General features: G+C 53.2%; 1 protein-coding gene across 3 annotated transcripts in view; it reads right to left on the bottom strand.

Moving 5' to 3' along the window:
* Nucleotides 1-926: 926 nt before the first annotated feature.
* PTPN5 (protein tyrosine phosphatase, non-receptor type 5 (striatum-enriched)) overlaps nt 927-21,537 on the bottom strand; it is a 57,556-nt gene continuing 36,945 nt past the window's right edge. The window contains exons 3-14 of one of the 3 annotated variants that reach the window (XM_012654236.1): nt 15,117-15,310; nt 14,445-14,456; nt 14,156-14,239; nt 13,447-13,688; nt 12,038-12,227; nt 9,665-9,749; nt 5,672-5,751; nt 5,351-5,488; nt 4,743-4,853; nt 2,070-2,230; nt 1,865-1,978; nt 927-1,436 (exon numbers count right to left, since the gene is read on the bottom strand). In XM_012654236.1, coding sequence (XP_012509690.1) covers nt 1,343-1,436; nt 1,865-1,978; nt 2,070-2,230; nt 4,743-4,853; nt 5,351-5,488; nt 5,672-5,751; nt 9,665-9,749; nt 12,038-12,227; nt 13,447-13,688; nt 14,156-14,239; nt 14,445-14,456; nt 15,117-15,310 — 1,505 coding nt within the window. In that variant the 3' untranslated portion in view covers nt 927-1,342. Of the gene's footprint in view, nt 1,437-1,864; nt 1,979-2,069; nt 2,231-4,742; nt 4,854-5,350; nt 5,489-5,671; nt 5,752-9,664; nt 9,750-12,037; nt 12,228-13,446; nt 13,689-14,155; nt 14,240-14,444; nt 14,553-15,116; nt 15,311-21,537 lie in introns of all 3 variants that reach the window. The other 2 variants (XM_012654235.1, XM_012654234.1) reach the window with 2 other exon arrangements.

Here is a 21,537-nt window from a genome sequence, read left to right as displayed (position 1 = left end):
ACTTTGCCTTCCCTGGAAACCTTCCCCACCTGTCCTTGAGGCTCGCCATGGCCCAGAGCATCTGGCCACGCTGGGGTCCAAGGTGTGCGAGAATCCTGCAGAATGGACTTATTTTGGCTTTTCGAATTTGGACTCTCTCCGTACCCCCAATCTCCACGAGGGGCGCCAGTGAGTGCATGGGCCAGGCTCCTGTGGCTTGCCTGGGGAGGACCCAGAGGCAGGAGTGCAGGGGAGAGGAAAATCACACACACCTAGGTTAGTTTTGCTCAAAATGCTCCGTTTATTGCTCTATTCAATGACCACGAGCGCATTATAAAAAGACACCAAATGTCTCTCTGCCGTGGAATAAATATTTAAAGTCAGCAATAAAAACACGTGGCTCCAAGATAACACACGTTGCCAAAGAGTCATGCATGCCCTGCTGATGGGCTCTCAACACACACATGGACGTGGGAACACACGCGGAGCAACACGCAGCGAGACTTCTGGGAAGGCTTTCCCACGGTGACACGGAGAAACGTCTCACACAGATCTGGGGCTGAGTCCCCACCCCCTCCCCAGAGCTCCCCTCCCCTCCCCCAACCAGGGCCCAGATCCTCTGGGTTCCCCACCCCCATCTGTCCCCTTCCTTCCCAATGCCTCACAGGCTGGTCATTGCCTCCTGAGGGCATCTGATGCCCAGAGGCCGCCCTGGCTGTGATGCCCACCCCAACTGAGAGACCTCTCCCCCAGCTGAGATCTCTCTGTCAACCCCTCAGGAGCTCCCCATGCCTGGCCTCCAGGTCCTCAGCACCCACCGGTTCCTGGTCCCAATAACTGGGGGCCAAATGCACTCTGCTTGTTGGGAGAAGTCGGGGTGGGGGCCTGAGGCAGGCACCTCTGCCTGGCTGCTCGGGAGCTGGAGCTCATTACCCCTTTCCCCGGCCGAGGAGACACAGTGTCCGGTACAGACAGCAGAGATGGATGGACAGACGGAACACGCTGCAGCAAGATGCCTGGAGTGCGGCACGGAAACGTTTTGGATCAAGTAGCAATGGAACCATCATTAAAAACTGAGGCCCCAGGTCTGCGTGGTGTAGGTCAGGCCCTGGGGCCCCAGGCCTGGCCTGGCACATCCACCCCCTCCCCCCACTCCCCAGTATGTACAGTAGGAAGAGCTATGCTGGAGGGCAGGGGCCAGGCCCAGGCTAATACAGGAGGAGGGAGCAGACAGGAGGGAAGGAAGCAGGAGGGGGCGAGGGCAGGGAGCAGGCCCAGGACCTGAGGTAGGGCCCTGGGAGGCCAGGGTGAGTGCCCAACTTAGGCTTGGCAGTGCCCAGAGGACCTCAGAGGGGGAGCTTGGTCACTCCGGGGATTGGTGGGACAGCTGCTTCTCGTAGAGGCTCATGACGTGGTGCACAAACTGGTACTGCTCGCATGTCTGGATCATGCCGCCCCTGCTGGGCAGAGATGCGTGACAGGGATGGGCTCACTGAGGGATGGGCTGTGAGAGGGTGCTCAAAACCCATGCAGTGCCCATCATTTTTGAGGCACACCAGGGGCTTTGTCCTTGTGCAGCTTGGAGAGATCAACACTTGCCAACCATTGCTCTCTGCCCCTTCCTGTCGGGGACACAGATGACATGTCCCTCCACTTTCAGCCCCTGTCCTTCTGTCCACCAGCTCTGTTTCTCTTCCCTCTTCATCTAGCTCCCAAATGTCTGGATACTGCCCCTCCACCCATCAGTCCTCCCTTCTCCTTGTCTGCCTGTCAGTCCATACCCAGTGTCCATCTGCCCCTCACCCCCATGCACACATCGGTCTCTCCCTGCTGCCCGCAGAGCTCTAGCTCCCCCATGGGCCCCTACCCCTGCCCGTGGGCTGACCTGTCCTGACGGAGCTGGCACGTGGTCTTCAGGATGTCCACCACGCCCTCATGCCGCAGCTGCTGGCAGCAGATGCTGGTGGCAATGAAGCAGCCGGTCCTCCCAATCCCTGCACTGAGGGCCGAGGGGATGGGTGGGGTGAGGGGCAGTGTGGCCCAGCGGGTGGGGGGCCGCCCTGCTTCAGGGGCTGGCTGGGAGGACCCACCTGCAGTGGACGACGATGGGGGCACAGTGGGGCCCCTCCTGCTGGGCTGCCTCCTCCACCTCCCGCACCAGGTGCAGGAGTGGGGGGGCCCGGTCTGGGGTCTTCTGGTCAGGCCAGGATGTGAACCAGTAATGCTTCAGGCCTCGCTCTTCAGTCCCACTCTGTTGAGGAGACAGAGGCCCACCCCAGATACGTGTGAACTCTGTCAGCCCACAAACCAGCCCAGAGATGGGATGGGATGGGAGGAGGGTGGATACAGGAAGGACGGAGAGAGGGGGACTCCTTACCCATCCCATCTAGGCCATACTACCCAGTGGCGCCCGGGACAGAGACCCAAAGTCAGCCTGGTCATGGGGGCTGGCTGGTGACACCAGCATTGGTCTTCTCTTTGTTTCTGTCCCAACAATTCCAGGATCATCCGAGAGAGGGCAAAAGCCCCTTCCCCAATTAATTACTGTCTCCAGAGTTCCTTATCTTAACAAATGGCCAGTTGTCCCTAGTGACATAACCCAGAGCCCCGAGACTCTTCCTCTCACCTTGCTGTGCTTTGCCTGCCCAATCCCACCTCTATCCGCATTAAGTGCTGCCCGTTTTACTACCTCTTCATGCCCCCCACGCCACTAACACCTCCACTTTGACCTTTATCATCGCTCCAGTGTATGCGACCTCTCCCTCATCCCTGGACTACCCCAGATCCAGAGTCAATATGATCTATCCACAACACAAATCTGGACATGCTGCTCTCCTGCTCAAAACCCTTTGCTATGGATTGAATGTTTGTGTCCCTCCTAAATTCACATGTTGAAACCAAATCTGTTACATGACGGTATCTGAAGGTGGGGCCTTTGGGAGCTGATTAGGTCATGAGAGTGGAATCTTCATGAATGGGATGAGTGCCCTTATAAAAGAGGCCCCAGAGAGCGCCCCTTCTGCCATGTGAGGACGGGAACCAGGAAGTGTGCCCTCGCCAGAACCTGACTGCGCTGGTGCCTTGATCTTGGACTTCCCAGTCTCCAGAACACTGAGAATTAAATCTGTTGTTCATAAGCCACCCAGCCTATGGTATTTTCTTACAGCACCCGAACATACTATAATACTCTTCGATGGCTCTCATTGCTCTCCAAATAAAACTCACTCTCCTTAGTCCTGAGCCTGGCAAAGCCGACACTAGTACAGAGTCTATCCTTTCAGGCACATCTCGTGCCCCTGCACACTTGTACTCGATGTTCCCATACTCCAAAAGATTTGTATATAAAGTGTCAGGAGCATGTGCACACAACTGTTCATCTTCCATGCCCTTACTTTTACTTTTTTCTCTTTTGGTAATGTTCTTGCCACTTGTTTGCCCCTGGTCAACTCTTCCTCATCCTTTAAGACCCCAATCAGCAGCACCACTTCCAGGAAGCCCTCCCTGAGCACGCCGGCTGGCAGAGTGTCCTTCTGTATCCTTACCTATTTCTAGCTCAGTATTTACCACCTCATGGGCACTTCTTGAGGAGTCCAGGCTTTGGACAGCTCTGTGCCCCCAGTCCCCAACCCAGAACCAAGCCCAAGCTGGGTGCTTGTGATGATTTATACACAAAAGTGAATACCCTCAAACCCCAAGATGTCCTGGTTCTTTCCCAACCACCCCCACGGCATTGAGAAAATGAGCAGCCCACACCTCATCTCAGCCTCTCTTTCTGGGGGATTTCTACTTAGGAAGCCAGTTCCTTGGGTCCTTGGGTTACCGGGCTGCAATATATACCCCATCCTTGCTCCCTGGCCCTTCCTGTCCTCCAGCAAGACCTGTATGCCCAAGCTGCTCAGGTGGGCATGTCCTCTGTGGCTGAGGTGTCCCCTGTGCCCTACCAGGCATGCTATCTAGGGAGAGAGCAGCTCAGAGGGACAAGTTTCAGGCCTTGAGCTCATTTTCTGTGGCTGCACCCTGTGGCTGTCAGCATCAATGGACTTCTCTAGCTGTTTCTGGATAGGGCATCAGCTTCCTGGTGCCTGGCTCACCTCTTGCAAGCCTTCCAGGTTATTACTGTGAGCTCCACCTTCCCCAAATATGGGTCTTATCATTTCTCAAAAACAGAACCCACTCATCCCGATTCCAAAGGAACAGTCTCTCTTATGCTGATCCTTAAAGAAGCACAACTTCAGGGTGGGAGGATACCTTCTCCCACTCTTCTGAGCTGTTTTGTATTGCTCATATTTTGTATGTCTTCCTTTTCCTTGCCATTTTCTGTAACCACTGCCTCCCTGTACAACCCCAAAGCTGCAAGGAGTGCCTGCTCTCTGGTGGACAGATTGGTCACTACAGGCCAGAAACCCAGCATTCCAGGAGAAGTGATGTTTCTAGGCAGATCTCAAAGTTATAATGAACCCTTAGTTTAAAAGACAGTGCTGGAGGCTGCTGAAGTCCCCTCACCCAGACAGTCCTGGCCCTGGGTACACTTGAAGCAGAGGTAGACGGCATTATGAATGACAATGTTATTAAATGCAACTGAGGTTTGGTCCTGCCTTTGGCTCCCAAGTCCATTCGCCCCTCCCTCATCCCTGCTTGTCCGTAAAAGCTGGGAGTTACACAGGCCTTTATTTTGGCTACAGTGGACTGTGGGGCCCTGTTCTCTGTGGAGTCCCCAGTTAAGCCCCTACACTCCATCCTCCCAGCCCAGCCCCAGGCCTCACCTTGAGGGAGATGAGTCGCAGCCGGTAATCCTCAGTGTGAATGACTTTCTGCACAGTGATCTCAACACCGTCGTACACCACCTGCTCCTCTGGCCAGTACTCGGTGCATTTCTGCAGGGGCCCAGACCAGGCTGCGATGCAACCCCATTCCCTTCCCATTGCCCCTCCAGAGTCAGTGGAGAGATATACAAGGGCAACAGGTTTGCTGCTACAGAGTGTTGCATTCAAATCTCAGCTTCATAATCTATAAGCTACTTCCCCTTTCTGAGCCTCAGTTTCCTCATCTGGAAGATAAATGGAAGTAATGCCCATTTTGAAGAACTTTTATGGGGATTCAAATAAATGGGCTATGATGGGTACAGAAGCAGCCATCATCGGTCCTGGCAGGCTGGGAGGCAGCAGAGTGTTGTGTTTAAGGTTGTGGGCACTGGAGGTGGAGATCCCAGCCCCAGGCTCTGCCTCTGTCTGTGTGGCCCTGAGCAAATGACTTAACCTCATTGAGCCTCCCATCTCCTCATCTTGGCAGAGAATGCTGCCAACCTCACAAGATCATCGTTAAGGATTAATATGCAAATGAGAGGCTCTGTAGGCACAAAGTTGGTCCCTACCTCATTCATCTCCTCGATGTTGGTGATCATGACGATGATGGGCGTGTGCTCCTGCCACACCATGCGCCAGAAGTCGGCCACCGTGCTGACGATGGGTCCCTGAGTGGCGATGTACACCTTCTCCTCCCCACCGTAGCCCTGCGGCCAGCCAAGCCCAGGCTGTCAGGGTCAGAGGCAGTGCTCCTCGGGCCCAGTCCCCACACTCAGGCTCCTCCCAGGGGCTGGCAGGAGCCAGACTGGCTTGGGGACAAGGCTGGAGGATGGGTCCCCTCAACTCAGGCGTCCCCTTCGGCGAGAGGCCATAGGGATGGGGATACATACCCGGATGTAGTTGGCGTTGATGTAGGAACTCAGAGGGTCGTCTGGGTCTGGTGAGATCAGACACACTCTGCTGTGAGGGTCTGGGGTAGGGGGAGACAGGTGAGGCTGGAAGCTGGGCCCTCTTGTGCAGGGCCCACCTTCTGTGGCCCACTCCTGGGCACCCACATTTCTTCTGAAACCTTAGCAGTTCTTCCTTCCCTTGCTCGGCAGCAAAACACTGACCCATCTGTGGTCCATTCGGGCAGGGAGGACCCAGGATGAAGAAGAGAGTAGAGAGAGAACGATGCCCTGGGTCTCTACATCTGTAGGCTCAAGGCCTACCCTTTGCCCGTGCCCCTTTGGCTGTCCTGTACTTGCTGTGTCTTATGTTCTGAGAGGAGAAAGCTAAGTCAAGAAAGGAATCACCTAGGGTGAAGATCCTGGACAGTAGGAGGCTGCTAGAGTCTGAGCACACACTGTCGCTGGCTTCTATGTAAGCTTGGAAAATTCATGGCCTTTCAAAACCCCAGATTTCCTACCTATAAAATGAGGGCAAAGATGTCTACTTTCTTCGGCTATTAGGAAGACAAATGCGAAAACAGATGTGAAAGTGCTATATAAACTGTAAAATGCTATAAAAAATATAAAGAGCTGTTAAGATTTTGGAGTATGGCTGGGTATGGTGGCTCATGTTTATAATCCCAGCACTTTGGAAGGCCAAGACAGGATTGCTTGAGGCAAGGAGTTTGAGATCAGCCTGGGCATCATAGGGAGACCCTGTAGCTACAAAAAAAAATAATAATAAAAAAATTAGCCAAGTGTGGTGGTGTGCACCTGTAGTTCCACCTACCCGGAGGCTGAGGCAGGAGGATCTCTTGAACCCAAGAATTTGAGGGTGCAGTGAGCTGTGATCACACCATTACACTCCAGCCTGGGTGACAGAGTGAGACCCTGTCTCAAAAAAAAAAAAAATATGTGGGGGTAAAAAGCCGAGGGAGGCTACTGGGATAAAAAGGGTGAAGTCTCCCACATCTGGAAAGAGGCTGTAGGGTCTTAGCTATGTGAACACAGCTGCACAAAGATTTTTTTTTTCAATCTATTTACACATCAAATCCCACAGTTACAGATTCCTGTAACATCCCGCTCTTCCTGGAGTAGATTTTGGTTTGTTCCAGCTAGAGCTTCCTTGTATCGACTTTTCCGTCAGCCTGCCGAGACTGAGATTGAGATGGGGAGGTATGGGGGCAGGCAGGAAGCTGGCTGGGGGACCAGAGTCCTGGGTTCTGGTCTAGCTTTGTCACCAGCCCACTGTCTTATTCCTTCTCTAGGACTCAGTTTCTCTCCTATAATAGGGAGGGTTGAACTAAAGGCACTTCCAGTGTGCACATCAGGGGGCTCTCACAGGCAGTACAGGGGAGTCACTACGAGTCTACACCATGGAGCCTGGGTTTAAATCCTGGCTCTATGGCTTAACTAGCAGTGTCCGACATGGGCAATTTACTTAATCTCCCTGTGTCTTATCTGTAAACTGGAGATATTCCTTCCACAATGACCTCACTGATTTTGTAAAGGTAAAAGGAGTTAACAAGTAGAGCCTTTAGGTCATTCAGTTAGACTAGCATATAGTAAATACTATATTGCAGGCAACTGCTGTTATTATTGCTATTATTACAAGTTTCACCGTAAGTTAATGGATAGAAAGAAGGATCCCAGACTCGGTAGGAGGAATAGGAAAGGTGACATGCCCAAGCCTCTCCTCTCTAGACCTTTTCTTACCCCAGCCCCACTGCCTGAGGTTTTGGCAGGTGACTTGGGGGGTGGGGCAGTCCTTGTAAAGAGGGGCACAGGGGGTGGCAGGGATGGAGAGGAGCAAGGGTAAGTGGGAGGGGGTGCTTCTGGGTGACCGGCAGCAGAGAGAAGCGGGAAGCTCTGCCTGGGCCATCTCCCTTCTGCTTGTCTGCAGGGAATACTGTTGTGTGAGATTCCAGTGCACAGGACAAGGGGAGGACTGGTGAGAGGTGAGAAAAGGAACCTATGACAAAGGGTCTCATAAGCCATGGTTAGAGAGCGGATCTAAACCTTAGGATTACAAGAGTGACAATGACGGTGTTTAAGGAAGAGAATGACACGATTCGGATTTCCGTTTTGCATCATTTTGGTGGCAAGGGTAGAAGATGGACAGGAGAGGATATGGAAGTCAGGAGACCAGGTAGGAGACTACTGCAATGATCCAAGTAACAAGTGTCAAGGATCACAGGGCTGCCACGCCTGGCAGGATGCCAGGGGCATTTCCATCAATGTAGTCTGTGTAAATGGTGCCCCCTGGAATTGGGGAACAGGAAAGCCCTGCCCCCAAAAAGTCATTTGGCAGTGAGGATGGAGAAGAGGAGCTAGCTCTGGGAGATAGTCATGCATTCATTCAAACAGGTGCAGAATGTCTACTGTGTGCCAGGCACTGATTTAGTGCTTGGGATACAGTGGGGAAAGGGACGGAAACTGCTCCTCTGCATCTTGTCCCCAGTGCTGCCTGCTGTGCTACTGGTCATTCTGACCATAACTGCACATGGGCCTGTCTCTCCCAACACACTGGGAGCCCCTGTGCACAGAGTCTGTGTCTTATTCATGTCTAAATTCTCAGGCCTGGAGGCAGGAGGTGAGGAAATGTGTGCCCAGTGAACGAGAGAACAAACCTCAGGGTGTCCTGGGTTCGAGAGGCAGCCGCTGCCAAGCCTGACCTGCCCTCTGCCCCCCAACCCAGACGCACAGAGGGTGCAGGATCAATTCCTGCTAAACACAGACAAGATTCTCTGTTGGGCTTTGGGGCCTGGAGGCTCTGAGCATGGCTGGAGGTGGCTTGAGCCTCTCAGCAATCTGGTGGGGACAGCGAAGAATCACAGCCCGCTCCCACCTTCCCCCAGTGGCCGCTCTGAGCAGCCGGCAAAGCCCTGGGTTCTGGGTCCTCCAGCCCCGAGCTCCGAGCTCCGGGTAGGGCTGGGAGGGCGAGGGCAAGATGAGGGAAGAGGTGAGCAGCCCTGAATAATGCATCCTGGCCTTAAATGGTGCTTTGTTTAACCGGAACTACCTAGACACTCTGTAACCATAGCAACTACAAGTCGCTATTTTAAAAGTTAAAAATAAGTCGTGACATCTTACATGTTGCTGGAGATGCTGATGGCAAAACTGCTTTTTTAAAGCCTTGCTACTCCACAAACTGAGTGGAGTAGGTTTGCAGGGATTCACTTTCAACAAGTCACCTACAAGCTAGCCCTGGGGCCTGGGGCCAGAACTTGGCAGGGGTGGCAGGCAGACAAAGGCTTGATAAAAGTCAGCTGAAAATGACACCCCAGGGCTGAAAGAGGAACATCAGGTCACCTGGTCTAACTGCCTCCAAAGAAAGAAAATCTCTCTGAGACCTTCTGGGGGGATTGCTCATGTAGCCTTACTTGAACACCTTGAGTGATGGGAAGCTCACTACCTCACAGAGGCAGCTCATTCCCCTGTGGGGTGGATCTACCTGTTAGAGGACTTACAATGTAGACAGAGAGTCCGATCCTGGGGTCACAGAGGCCCCGGTTTGAAATCCAGCTCTGTACTTCCTAGCTGTGTGACTGTGGATGAGCCACTTAACGTCTCTGGGCTTCAATTTCCTCTCCTTAATATCTGCCCACTCTGAAGAGATAAAGGATGTGAAACACCTTTCCGTCACCACACAATGGCTAGGAGCTGCTGTTATCCCCACCCTTTCCGTCTGGGTTTCTACGGAGCCCAGCACACTCAGCCAGGCAGGGCACAGGTCCAGAGAGTGCCATGAGAGGGAAGGCACTAGGCTCTGCTCTCACCAGGCTGGGAACCCCCCAGCTCTTCACTGGTCATCTCCCAGCTCTCCATCCCTTCTCCTCCAGTGGTGACTGTCCCGTCACCCCTGGAGGCCCAGCTTTGAGGTCTTCTTCAGGGTGAGGGACACCCAGGCGAAGGTGAGCCGGCCCCCACGTCTCTGGGACGGTGAGTACTTACTAGGAAGTATGGTTTTGTACCGGTTCTTCCGCACCAGCCCAGGGATGTCATACTCTTTTGGATCCACAAAGTTCATGGGGATTTCCTGCAGGAGGGGCACGTGGGGGTGTGAGCACCTATGGGCTGGCCCTCTTAGACATTCAAATGCAGGAGCTGGCTTGAGTGCATGCATTCATTCAACAAACATTTACTATTAAATGAGTTAGTGCACATAAAACATTTAGAACAGTGCCTGGCACATGCTGAGTGCATAATAAATGTTATTACGACTATTGTTTATTGAAGGCCAGCCTGGCATATAGTAGACACTCAATAAGTGGTTGATGAATGAAGAACAAGATGAAAAGCGACCTAGCCAACTGCTGCCTTGCTCCATACTTTCTACAGCATTCCTGCCCTGGGCATCCCTACCTTGGGAGCCTGGTTTGTGCTGCTTGCTATGTGGTAACACCACCCCATCCTCATCTCCTCGGGTCCCAGCACCTCCTCTGAGAAGCCCTCCCTGATTCTCCAGCAGGAAATTGAAGCTTCCTTCTGAGCTCCCAGGTGTATCTGCACCCCCGTAATCACTCTCTGTGTCAAGAGCTCCTAGCGGGAACTTCTCTCCTGGCATGTGAGGTCTTCTGGGATCTGGCCTCTTGACTTTCAGCTGTGCCTGTCTCTTCTCTGTTGCTAATCTGCCGTTCTCTGTCCTGCCTCCAGGTCTGAGCTGATGGCGTTCCACTTGCTGGGACTACCGGTCCCCTCCTCCATTTCTGCAAATTGTTCCTACCCTTTAAGGCTCACCCCTGACTCGATGTCCTCCAGGGTGACTCCCCCATGCCTCTCACCTCTGCACTCCCTTCCAATCTGTCCCCACGGTTTAGCACCTGACTGCACCTAGTTTCACACTTCTGTTGTTTTGGGGCACACTAAGTGTGGGCTTTGTGTAATGAAGTTTGTAATACCTCCTAGGGTTGTTGTGACAATCAAAAGAGAAAACCAACACATGCAAAACTGCTCCTGGAGTGGGTGCTCAGGCCATGTTTGTTCCTCTCTGGCAAAATCAACAATGATCCACCGAACAGCAAATGACAGGGAGGATGTAAGTTCTTTCTTCAAGGGGAGATGATGGCGGTGGGAACGCAGCAGGAGATGAGGCTGGGGTGGCTGAGGAAGGCTTTCTAGAGGCATCCAGGGTTGGGGAGGAGACAGGCACAGGTGGGGCTTGCCTAGTTTGCAGGGGTGGGGGATGGGGCAGACGGCTGGCAAAGGAGGCCGGGGCTGGACCAACTCAGGTGAGGTGGGCCCACTGCCTATACAGACGGTGCCGGGTTCTGGGAATGTGGGGCAGGGACTGAGAGGGTGATGGAGGTCTTCCAGAGGGGAGAGCCACCTGGTCCAGGTAGGGAGCAGGGCAGGCAGGGGTGAGAGGCCAGGAGAAAGGAGATGCGAGGGAGGCACACTCTTCCCCACCCCTTCTGGCTTCTATGAGGAGGAACTTTCTCCCAATACTCAGGGCTTCTTCCCCATTCCTGCCCACAGAAGTGGCAATTGCCTGATAGGTAAATTTGACTGAGGGAATGGGCTCTGGGCCTAAGCCCCTCCCTTCTTCCTCCTCTCCCCTTCCACCGCCCTCCTGCCTAGAAGGAATTACAGGGATGCCCCTGCAGGGCAAGGCCAGAGATGTACCGGCACTGCCTGTGGTGAGTGGAAAGTCCATTTAATTCTGGGGCTCGGTATCAGGAAGCTCACTCTTGCGACACGTTGCTAAGCTCATTTCAAATTTCACTGGCAATAGAGGGGACACTGTGATCTCCTACGTCTTAGCTTTTCATTGGTTGAGTCCTCAGGCAAGTAAACAGGGGTGTCATTTATTGGGCCCCTAAAAACCCAACAGGAGGCAGCAGGAGGCTGTGGCAGAGGCAGGCAGGAGGGGGTCAGGACCCAAGCTAGAGTCCCAGGGGTGGGAAGGAGGGGAGGTGATTGGAGAGATTTCAAAGGCGGATGAACAATGTTTGGCAGAAGGAGGATGAGAAAATAGGAGAGTCAGCAGAGGCTTTGTGTGGCTTTCAAAGCACAGTTCAGGGCCGTAAAGACTTAGAAATGCCACTGTATAACAATCACCCTGCTAGGTGCTTTGCATATGTTATCATTCTCTTTAATCCTTGCAACAACCCTATTATTGTCATCCCCATTTTCCAGATGAGGAAACTGAGGCTAGAGGGAAAGGAGCTTGCCCAAGATGGTGGGAGAGCTGATGATAATGAAGTGATGTTAGTCTACTGCAAGTGCTGAGTTTTGGGCACCAAGCTCCACTGCCTGGCTAGGTGGGTGGCTGATGTGAGTAGAAAGGCCTACCCAGAGGCAGATGGCCGGCTCAAGGGGACTCACAAAGAATTCTGCCTGCAGCAGGAAAGGGTCCAGGGCTTTTTCGTGAAGTTCCTGGGCTTGGAGGACGCGGGAGGCGCTGAGCAGGTATTCGCGGGCTGACTCCTCACGTGGAGACATGAGGTAGCCAAAGCCCTCCTCGTTGAGGCCCGGAGTGCACATGTCCAGGGTCAGGGAGACGTTGGAACCCCTCCTGGAAGGACCAGGAAAGGCAGAGTAAGTCTCAGGTACCGGGAGGGGTACCGGCTGGGGGCCTTGAGGGTGGGAAGATGAGGGAGGGAAAGAGCAAGTGGGAACAGGGTGGGCTCAAGGAAGAGGAGTGGGAGTGTGATAAGACCCCAATCAAAGGTGCATAAATCTCAGCCTTGAGGTGTATGCCTGACTCTGCCTCCTTCCTCCCACAGTGCAGCAGTTGGGTTGGGGGTTTGGGGCCCCAGTTCCAAAAGTTCTATCCACAACAACCCCAACATCCCAACATGGCCCTCCTCTGGCCTCTCCTCTGTCACTGCTGGAGGCAGTTCCTCCCTGTGGTCCTCAGGTGGATGGGTCTCACAGAGAGGACACCTGCCCAGAGCAGAGAAGCAGGGCTCGAGCCCAGAGGATGCTCCAGACCCTCTGCGTCACAGTCCTGGGCCCGGCAGTCCTGGGATGAGGCTGCCCATGAGTCAAGGCCGTCTCATGCGGGACAGGCCAGGAACCTCAGCTGTCAGGGAAGGAAGGAGTCCCAGGAACAGCAAGATGTCTACACTACACAGACTCCACCATGCTCAGTGTCTAAAACCCAAGACCAGGAAGGCCCTCATTATATGGAAAGGGAAACTGAGTCACCATGAGAGGGTAAGAATTGCCTAGGCTCTCACAGTACGGGGGTGACAGAGCTGAAACAAAAAGCTCGGTTTTCTGACTCCTCATACAGTGTTCTTTCCATGATATTGTGCAGCGAACTCAAACCTCGTGTGATCTGGCTTACCCACCTAGGCTCTGAAAAGAGGGTGTCTACCCCCAAAGTGTGCTCTATTGAACACTATGATACGGGGGATTCTGTAGTCAAATGACTTTGGGAAATGCCACATACTGCCCCCCTGCTGATTTACATGAATGCAAGCATGTTAAAGGCCATGATAAGTCCTGCAGTAAAGAGACCTACTCAAACTTGAGCACAGGAGAGTGTGTGAGAATGCGTATATATACCCATGTATGCCTTTGTATGCATGTGCAGTAACAGTATTTCTCAGCATTCATCTTGGGGCACTCTGACCTACACGAATGACCTCAAGAACATGTGTCTACACGGGCTAAGCCAGGAGGCCAGCTTTGTCCTAGGCCCTAGGAATCAGGGTCAGGCATCCACCTATCTGATCGAGAGCTGCGCTCAGAGCCCATAAAGCCCGCCCCTCCTCCACCCCTCCCACCTCTCCTGCAGACCCATGGACTTGACGGTCAGCGAGGCGGGGTCGGCCTCAGGCTTGATGTCCATCACGCAGTCAAACACAGGAGTCTCAGGCACTGGATCCAGGTCCAAGAAGTCATCCTCCACCTTCTCCTCCATCCACTCCGAGTAGGTGAAGGAGGGCTGGCGGCTCACTGACTGGCGCCTGTCCTCAGGGGGCAGTGGGGTGGGTGGCTCTGGGGTGGTCCTCAGGAGGTGCCACACCTGATTGGAGGTGTACAGCATCACGGACCTAGGATCATGCCAGCTGCCTCCTGGGTTCCTGGGGTGCCCGTGGGATTGAGTCGCTGGCCGCTCAATGTGTCTAGAGTGGCCCTTCTTTCCTGGAGCTGTGTACATGGCAGTACCCCTCGCCTAGATGACAGCCTCCAACCCCATTCTCCCTCCCCCAACCCTCTATTTCTTGTGGATTCAGCCCTTCCTGGCGCCTGGGGGTTCCTACACCAGTCTTCTCCCTGCCTCAGCCCCTTTCCCCAGCCCAGATTCCTGCAAACCAATTTTCAGAAAGAAGGAGCCTCTCACTCCAGACTGGGCACACTGGTGGGAGGAGACAGAGACCCATCCTCATCCTACCTGGGATGTCTAGCCTTTGGGCGGGGTGGGAGTGGTGGGGATCGGGGGCACAGGGTTGGAGGAGGTGACTACTGAGGCTGGGTTAGGAGACGCCTTACCAGGGTGGTGCCGAGGACCAGGCCCACAGACAGAGAGACCAGCAGCAAACTGGGGACTCCCCAGGTCCCAGCGCCCAGCCAGGCCTGGGGGACAGCAGACAGACAGGTAAGCGTGGTGGCCGGGGCCGTGTTCTCATCTATTTCAGCGGGGACGAACCTTAGGCTCTGAAAACTGCGTCCCAGGTCGGGGGTGGGGAGCAGGCAGAATCACTTCAGGGGTTCAGGGAAGGTGGGACTTGAGGCCCCTGCCAGATCCCTTCCCCCCTGGGGCTCCCTCAAGTGTACTCACCGTGGGTCCCAGCTGTTTCAGAAGCGTCAGCAAGGAGGAGACGAGGTCTGCGGCGTTCTGCGACCAGATGTGGCCGTAGCCGCTGAGCCAGAGCACCCCGCAGGCAAGCTGGGGCAGCCGGGGGAGCGGACTGGGTTCAGAGCCCAGCTCTCGCCCCCATATTCCCCCTGCTGAGCTCAGCTTCAGCCTCAACTGGGCTCCCCAAGGAGGCCCCTGAGCCTCTAAAGTCCAGATGGGGCAGCCGAGGCAATGGCCCAGGTGCGGCGTGCCCAGAGGAGGCCTCAGGACTCTCCCTGGAGAAAAGCTGACTGAAGGAAGCCAAGAGAAAGGCCTTCCCGGAGGGGACCCCTCAGGTGCGCACATGAGCAGGGAAGCCTCCCCGAAAGGCCTCCACAGACAGGAGTCCTCAGAGAGAACCCCGCAGGACTGCAGGGGCAGGGGAGGCGCTGTGTTCCAGACTCTGGGGTCAGGGAGGGCAGGGTGTGAGGGCTCAGCGATCGAGGCCTTAGCTCGGAATGCCGGCTTCCCTCGCACCAGCTTGGAGTCCCTGAGGGACGCCAAGGAGGCCCCGCATCCCTCTGTCTCCCGGGCGGCCATCTTGGGGAGGAAGTGGAAGGCTGTCCCTCCGCCCGCCCTCTCTCCAGGCCCTCGCGAGGCCTGTGACATCCTTACCAGGAGCTGTGAGGCTGCAAACAGGCACAGGCTGCCCCTGACAGCGAGGGAGTGGCTCCCGGCGCCTCGAGGTGGTGGCTTCTGAGCTGGCTCTGAGGGCAGCGAGGGAGGAGGGGGTGGTGGCATCTCTCTCTGCGAGTCTGGGAGCCCTTTGGCCTCGTCCGGCGCCTCCATCACTACCGGCTGGGGGAGACCTGCGGAAGGCGGGCATGCGGCGGTGACTCCGGCCCTTCCGCACACAGGGCTCTGCGACCCACGGCGGGCCGCTCCTTTCGGGGTTGCTGTGGCTGCCTCTCAATCCGGGATCAGTCAGCGTGGCTCCACTTCCAGCAGTCACCCTCGATTAGCAAAGCAATATTCACCTACCTTCGTCAGAAAGAGCTAAGTGTGGGTGGACAAATTATTTCTCTTTTATTTCTCCAGTAACAGAGTTAAAATGGCAGGAGGTTTTTCAGGGAGTTAATATCGTTGTATTTACGCAGCTTCATTCTTTTCCATTTCTTAAGGAAATAAAAAACAACCACCTCAAACCCAATTAAAAAAGAAAAAAAAAAAAAGGCACGGCATAACCAGGACGTGACCCTGAACAACTCACCCACGCCTGCCCTCCCGATTTTTGTCTCTCGGGATCTGTGTCCTGAGTGGGGCTGGAGGCTGGGCTCTTGACAAGGTCACAGCCACTGGTCTCCCCCACCCACCCCGAGACCCCCACGCTGAGAGGTGATAGGGGACAGTAAGGGCAATGTGGAGGAACATCCTGGTGCAGCAGAACTGATATTGGATGTCTGGGATCCAGTTCTAGCTCTGCCTCTAGTTGATGTGATCTTGGGAAGGTCACTCCCTCTCTGGGTCTCAGTTTCCCCACCTAGAAAATGGGGGTTGGGCTCTAGCCTTAGTTTTCTAACTGCGCTTTCGGAGCCCCTGTGTTTTCTCAGGTACACCAGGGGCTGTTATCAAGTGCTCCTCAAGAGAGGAAGCTCTGCCTGTACCCGTCCATATCCTGGAGCTGTGCTAAGATTATTTCAATGCAGAGTTCCATTGCTAAAAAGTCTGAACACCACTGGCTTAGATCTGAGCCCCTGGCTATAGTATGGGAGTTGCAGCTGCAGCCACCTGGGTGAGTCCCATATATTGGAGGCCCCTACCCCAACTCACATGGTTTACTTTATTGCTAGGAAGAGAGGGGCCAAGAAAATGGATGTGTGCAGCTACACAACTGGGATGGGGCTGTCCACACATCACAGTGTATGCAGGTCAGTGGATTTCTTTTCTGGTTGGTGACAACAGAACCGCGTGAGGCCAGCATAGTTGTCTGTCCATGTGCTTGCCCACTTGCTCAACATTTGCTGAGCATCTCCCATCTCCTAGATCTACAGTGTGGTGCAGAGCCCAGGTCCTGGAGACACCGCATTTGTATCACAGGCTCCCCCTTCCCCGCTGCTGACCCTGTATGGCTCCCCACCTGCTGTCTTCCAGCCACACTCCTTGCGGTTCCTCAGGTAAGCCTGGCCCCTGTGCTGTGCACACGCTGTTCTCTCTGCCTGGAACATCCCTCCAACTCCCTGCTCCCCTTCCCTGCCTCCCACACACTTTGCCAAGGTCACTCCTATTCATCTTATAGATCTCAGTCAGATGTCTCCTGAAGTGGGTCCTGCCCTATCACATACAGGCAGCCCGTGCCTGTTCATCCCACCAGCAGCGACAACACACCTGGAGTGTGCAGGGCCCTGTTCTGAGTGCTCTACATATGTAATTTACTTACTCCTCACAGTGCCCCTATGAAGTTGGTACTACTATTATTTCCATTTTTCAGAAGAGGAAGATGAGGTGCAGGGGGATTAAGAGGGCTGCCCAAAGTCACCTCGCTGCTAAGTGGTGGAGGCGGGTTCGATCTGAGGCAGGCACATGGGCTCCAGGCTATATTACACTCGATATGGTTTGTAAAATAATTTTTGACTATCACCTCCTCGACTCACTCGGAAGTTCCATGAGGGCAGGAGCGGGATCAGTTTTGCTCATCACAATTGTCTACAGCATCTAGCACACGTCCTGGCATGTAGGTCTACAGTAAATATTTACTAAATGAGTGAATGATGATGGGCAGATGATAATCTTGTACTCAGTTTCCTTACCTGATAATAATACATGCTTTGAAAAGCTGTTATAAAGACCTTAGATACTGTAGATGAGACACCTGGCATGGTGCCAGGCATTTAGTAGGTACCCAATAAATGGCAGATTATAATAATGATAACACACAATTCTTGCCTTCAAAAGGCTCCCAGTCTCATGGGTAAAACAGGCCAGCAAATACATGTTTACAACACTCCTTGCAGTTCCTCAGGTAAGCCTGCTCCCTGTGCTGTGCACATGCTGTTCTCTCTGCCTGGAACATCCCTCCAACTCCCTGCTCCTCTTCCCTGTTGCTTAAATTGCTTATGCAATAAGCAATAAATCGAAGTGCTAGTGTAGGCTAAGAGGGCAGGGGAAGGGCATCTACCTTTGCCCATGCCGGTTACTGTTACTGACCATCTGAGCAGTCAGCTCAGATCCTGGGAGCAAGGTGTAGAAGGAAAAGCTGCTGCTAAAAGATGGATCAAGTAGGAAGTCAAGAGTTCTACTATTGATAAACAGGGGGTTGATTTCGTAAGGGGCAAGGTCTCCACTCGCACACCATTGATGGGTGATGCCAAGCATGAAAGGGTGGGAAGGGTATGGGCTCGGGGGTCACCTGGCCTCTATGCCTTGGCTCTGCACTGCACACGCTGGGGACCTGGGCAATCTCTTCTCCTCCCTGGATCTCAGTAAAAAGAGGGGCTTGAAGGAGAATTCAGTGCTGCTTAGATGTTTCTGCCAACCTCACAGGAGAGGGAACAAGGGCCTTTGGGGAATAACAGAAAGCTCACATGATCTTAGACTTTGCTGCTTTGTTTTAAGATATTTGGGTGTTCTGTGTTCTACACTACAACATATCTGTACTCATTTTGATACTAAAATAATGTTTTTTTCCCTCCTAAAGCTTCGAATCAGTTTATGTTTCAGGAAGATGTGTGACATTTATCCCGTGGCTTTGCCCTCAGGGGTATGTGCACCCTAGTCTGAGAAGCATGGAGCTTGCCTGCAATAAGACATCACACAGCCGTTATAAATGACTCTGTTGATGAATATTTAATAACACGGAAGGAAATTTCAATGGTATGGAGTGAGAAAGGCAAGGTTACGAAACAGTACGATTTCACTGGCCTTAAAAATTAAGAAAGGATAAATGTGTCTATAAAAAGATGAAAAATACCTGATGTAAGGTTAGAGGTTAACATGATAGTGCTGTAGAGCCTGGAGCACAGTCAATGCCTGGCATACAGTAAGTGCTTAATAAATGCTGTACATGGTAAATGGGAAGAATATAAGCCAAGTGTTAGCAACAGTTCTTTGGGGTGGTGGTGAGGGGGGAGGTGATTTCACTCACATATTCTAAATTTCCTTCAATACACATATATATATGTGATATGTGTATGTATGTATATACACATACACATTTGTAGTGATAAAAACTATTTTTTAAAAAAGATCAAAATTCTGAGTTCAGATATCATGAAACGTAGTATTCCCAAGTTTCAGGCCCTGACTCCCACCTGTCACATCTAAATACATAGCTGGGATATAAGAGATGGGCAGAGAATGTGCGGCTCTCTGAGACCCACCCAGCAGAACAGCCACTCAGAAGGCAGGTCCTTGGATGCTGTGTGATCATTACTTTTGCATATGAAAGACAGCAGGTTAGCTGCCTTGCACGTTATGGGGGCAGAAGAAAAACTGCAGGCTGGCAGGGCCCTGTATGCATATGCCAGAGACAAAGGGGGAGGCTTTTTAAATTTTTTTTTTTAAATCACTGGGTACCTGGCAGCCCTGGGGGCCAGATGCATCCAAATGAGAGGTATTTACTGGGCATCTGGTGTATGTATATCTTTCAGAGCAGAGTTTATTTGAAAGTTCTTCTGGGTAGAGAAATCTGACATCTTTTAACCCAGCAAGATACATTTTCAAACGCACACTATATGCCACATATTATTTTGGGGGAGATCCATGGACCTCAGGTTAAGAGCCCTGATCTCAGGGGTGGGCAGTGGGCATCTGCAGCAGAAAGTGGTGGAAGTTGCAGAGATGGAGAACAGAGCTAGGAACCCACCTCTCTGATTTTAGCGTCCGCGCGTCTGTGCATCGAGTCCAGCACACATCTGCTGAGCGCTAATTATATGCCAAGCACTGGGAACACACAGATTCAATTTCATGTAATTCAGGAAGTATTTACCGCGTACCTACTTTGCCAAGCACTGGGCGAGGCTCTGGGGATACAGCAGTGAACAGAACAGTCCCTGCCTGCACAGACCACTGTGGTCCTGAGCCCATTTGTCCTTTTGGCCTCTGTTCTGCTCCTAGAGATAATGTCAGCTCTTCTCTCTGCCCTGCCCTCTCTTTCACTATCTTGTTCTGGGAAGGACAATGCCACCTCACTGGGATGGCTCTGTGCAGTTCCCAAAGTGCTTCTGCATGCACAGTTGCATTTGCTTCTTTCGGCAGCCCTATGAGGTAGACATTATCATCATCACCCCTGTTTTGCTGGTGAGAGGCGGCTGCTTGTGTCAAGGGCTGGCTTTTCAATAGTTCACAGCGAGGTAGCTGCTTTGCCACGCATGAAACCCTGACTCAGAGGCAGCTTGCTGACAAGTGATTTAACATTGGGCTCCTCATGGGCTTGCCTCCTGCGCAGGGTGAAGAAATTTTCCAGGAGAAGAAATCAAGGCTTAGGGAGGTTAATGCCTTGCCCAAGTAAGTGCGGGCCTCAGATTTGAACCCAGGGCTTCCCAACACTAAGAGATGTGTCCGTTTTGCCAAACTGCTTCTCAGTAAAAGGTCACTGCAGCAAGGCAGGGAGGATGGTGAGAGCTCGTGAGGGCGGCAGGCCCTGGGTCTGGGGGAACCTTGAACCCTAACCAGCTGGGGGTGGTGGTGCAGCCCTTGTGCCTGATCCTTGGCTAATGGATCCTCCAAGGCTATACGTAGGAAGTGAAGGAAAGCAGTGCTGGAAGGATCCCAGGCCAAGCGCTAGGAGTGCTGGGAAACGCATGCAGGCAAATGGCCTTCAGACTTCACCTGGGGCGTGTGGAAACACTATGATCCCTCTCCTGTCACCTAGCTCCCAAGTCCCACCATTAAACTCTGCAGCTACCCTGTGCCCCGGGGCTGGTGCAGCCTGAGTTCCAGAACTGTGGCTGCTCCTGTCAGTGACTCATCCTTTGAGCTCCCAGGCTGGCAGCCCACCGGAACTCGAGTGGCAGCCTGGCTCAGCCTGTTCCCGTTTGCGTGAGGAGGGAGGCTCTGTCCCAGTTAGCTTTTCTTCCCCTCCCAGTGTGGCCAGCAGTGACCTCCCAGCCATGCCCACACAGCCACAGTGGGCCCTGCCCAACAGAACATTACACTCAGACCTGCCCGGGCTTCAAGAACCAGTGACTGTCAGGGCCTGACAGGCCCTGAGGGATATCTGGTCCGGCCTACTAATTTCTCAGACGGAGAAACAGGCCCAGAGAGGAAAAGCAGCTCTCCCAAGGTCAACGACCAGTCAATGGCAGAGCCTGGATATCGGCTTCTACCGCAACCACCATTTGCTAACATGTTTGAGTGCTTACCATGTGTGGGGTCCTGCTCCAAGCACTTTACACACATTAACACATTTAATCCTCACAGCAATCCTAGAAGGTAAGTGCTACTCTTACTGCCATTTTACAGATGAGGAAACTGAGGCACAGGGAAGTTAAGTCACTTGGCCAAGGTCTACCAATAAATGGGTAGAAGCTAAGACTAGAACCCAGGCAGTCTGCCTCCAGAGCCCATACTACTGGCCAACATACTCGATAAGACTAACTGCCTAAGCCCAGGACCGGGCATTCTGCTTCCCAAACCACATCACCTTGGAGAAGTTTCCAACATCCTCAGCCCTCATCCATCTGGGTGATGGTGCTGGGCTCCACAGCCTGTTACCATGTCCAAAATACCCCAGTAAACACTGAGCCCTTGTCTATAGGGTTACTGCTCCTATCTCACTGTGAGGACAGAGGGGAGTGTGGGAGGTGTACGGGGGTCACCTGGGGCAATTTTCTACCAGCTCTCCTCTGTGGAGAGGATCAATAGACAGGGAGGGTTTGCCATACTATGCTCCCTCTCTGTCAGCTTGGAGCCAGGCACATTATCAGCCTAATGCTACTCAACACTCACAACCATTCTGTGTGTTGACATTACTGTCCAGATCTTACATGTGGGGCCATAGAGCCTGGGGTCACAGAGCCAGGAAGCAGCAGAACTGGGATTTGAACCCAGTCAACGGGTCTCTAGAGTCTATAATCTTTCTCTTTTTTTCTTTCTTTTT

Source organism: Propithecus coquereli, unplaced genomic scaffold (assembly GCF_000956105.1).
Source record: "Propithecus coquereli isolate 6110/MARCELLA unplaced genomic scaffold, Pcoq_1.0 Scaffold44, whole genome shotgun sequence".
NCBI classification, from domain to species: Eukaryota; Metazoa; Chordata; class Mammalia; order Primates; family Indriidae; genus Propithecus; species Propithecus coquereli.
The sequence above is the reverse complement of the archived record's forward strand: the minus strand, read 5'-3'. Positions and strand labels throughout refer to the sequence as shown.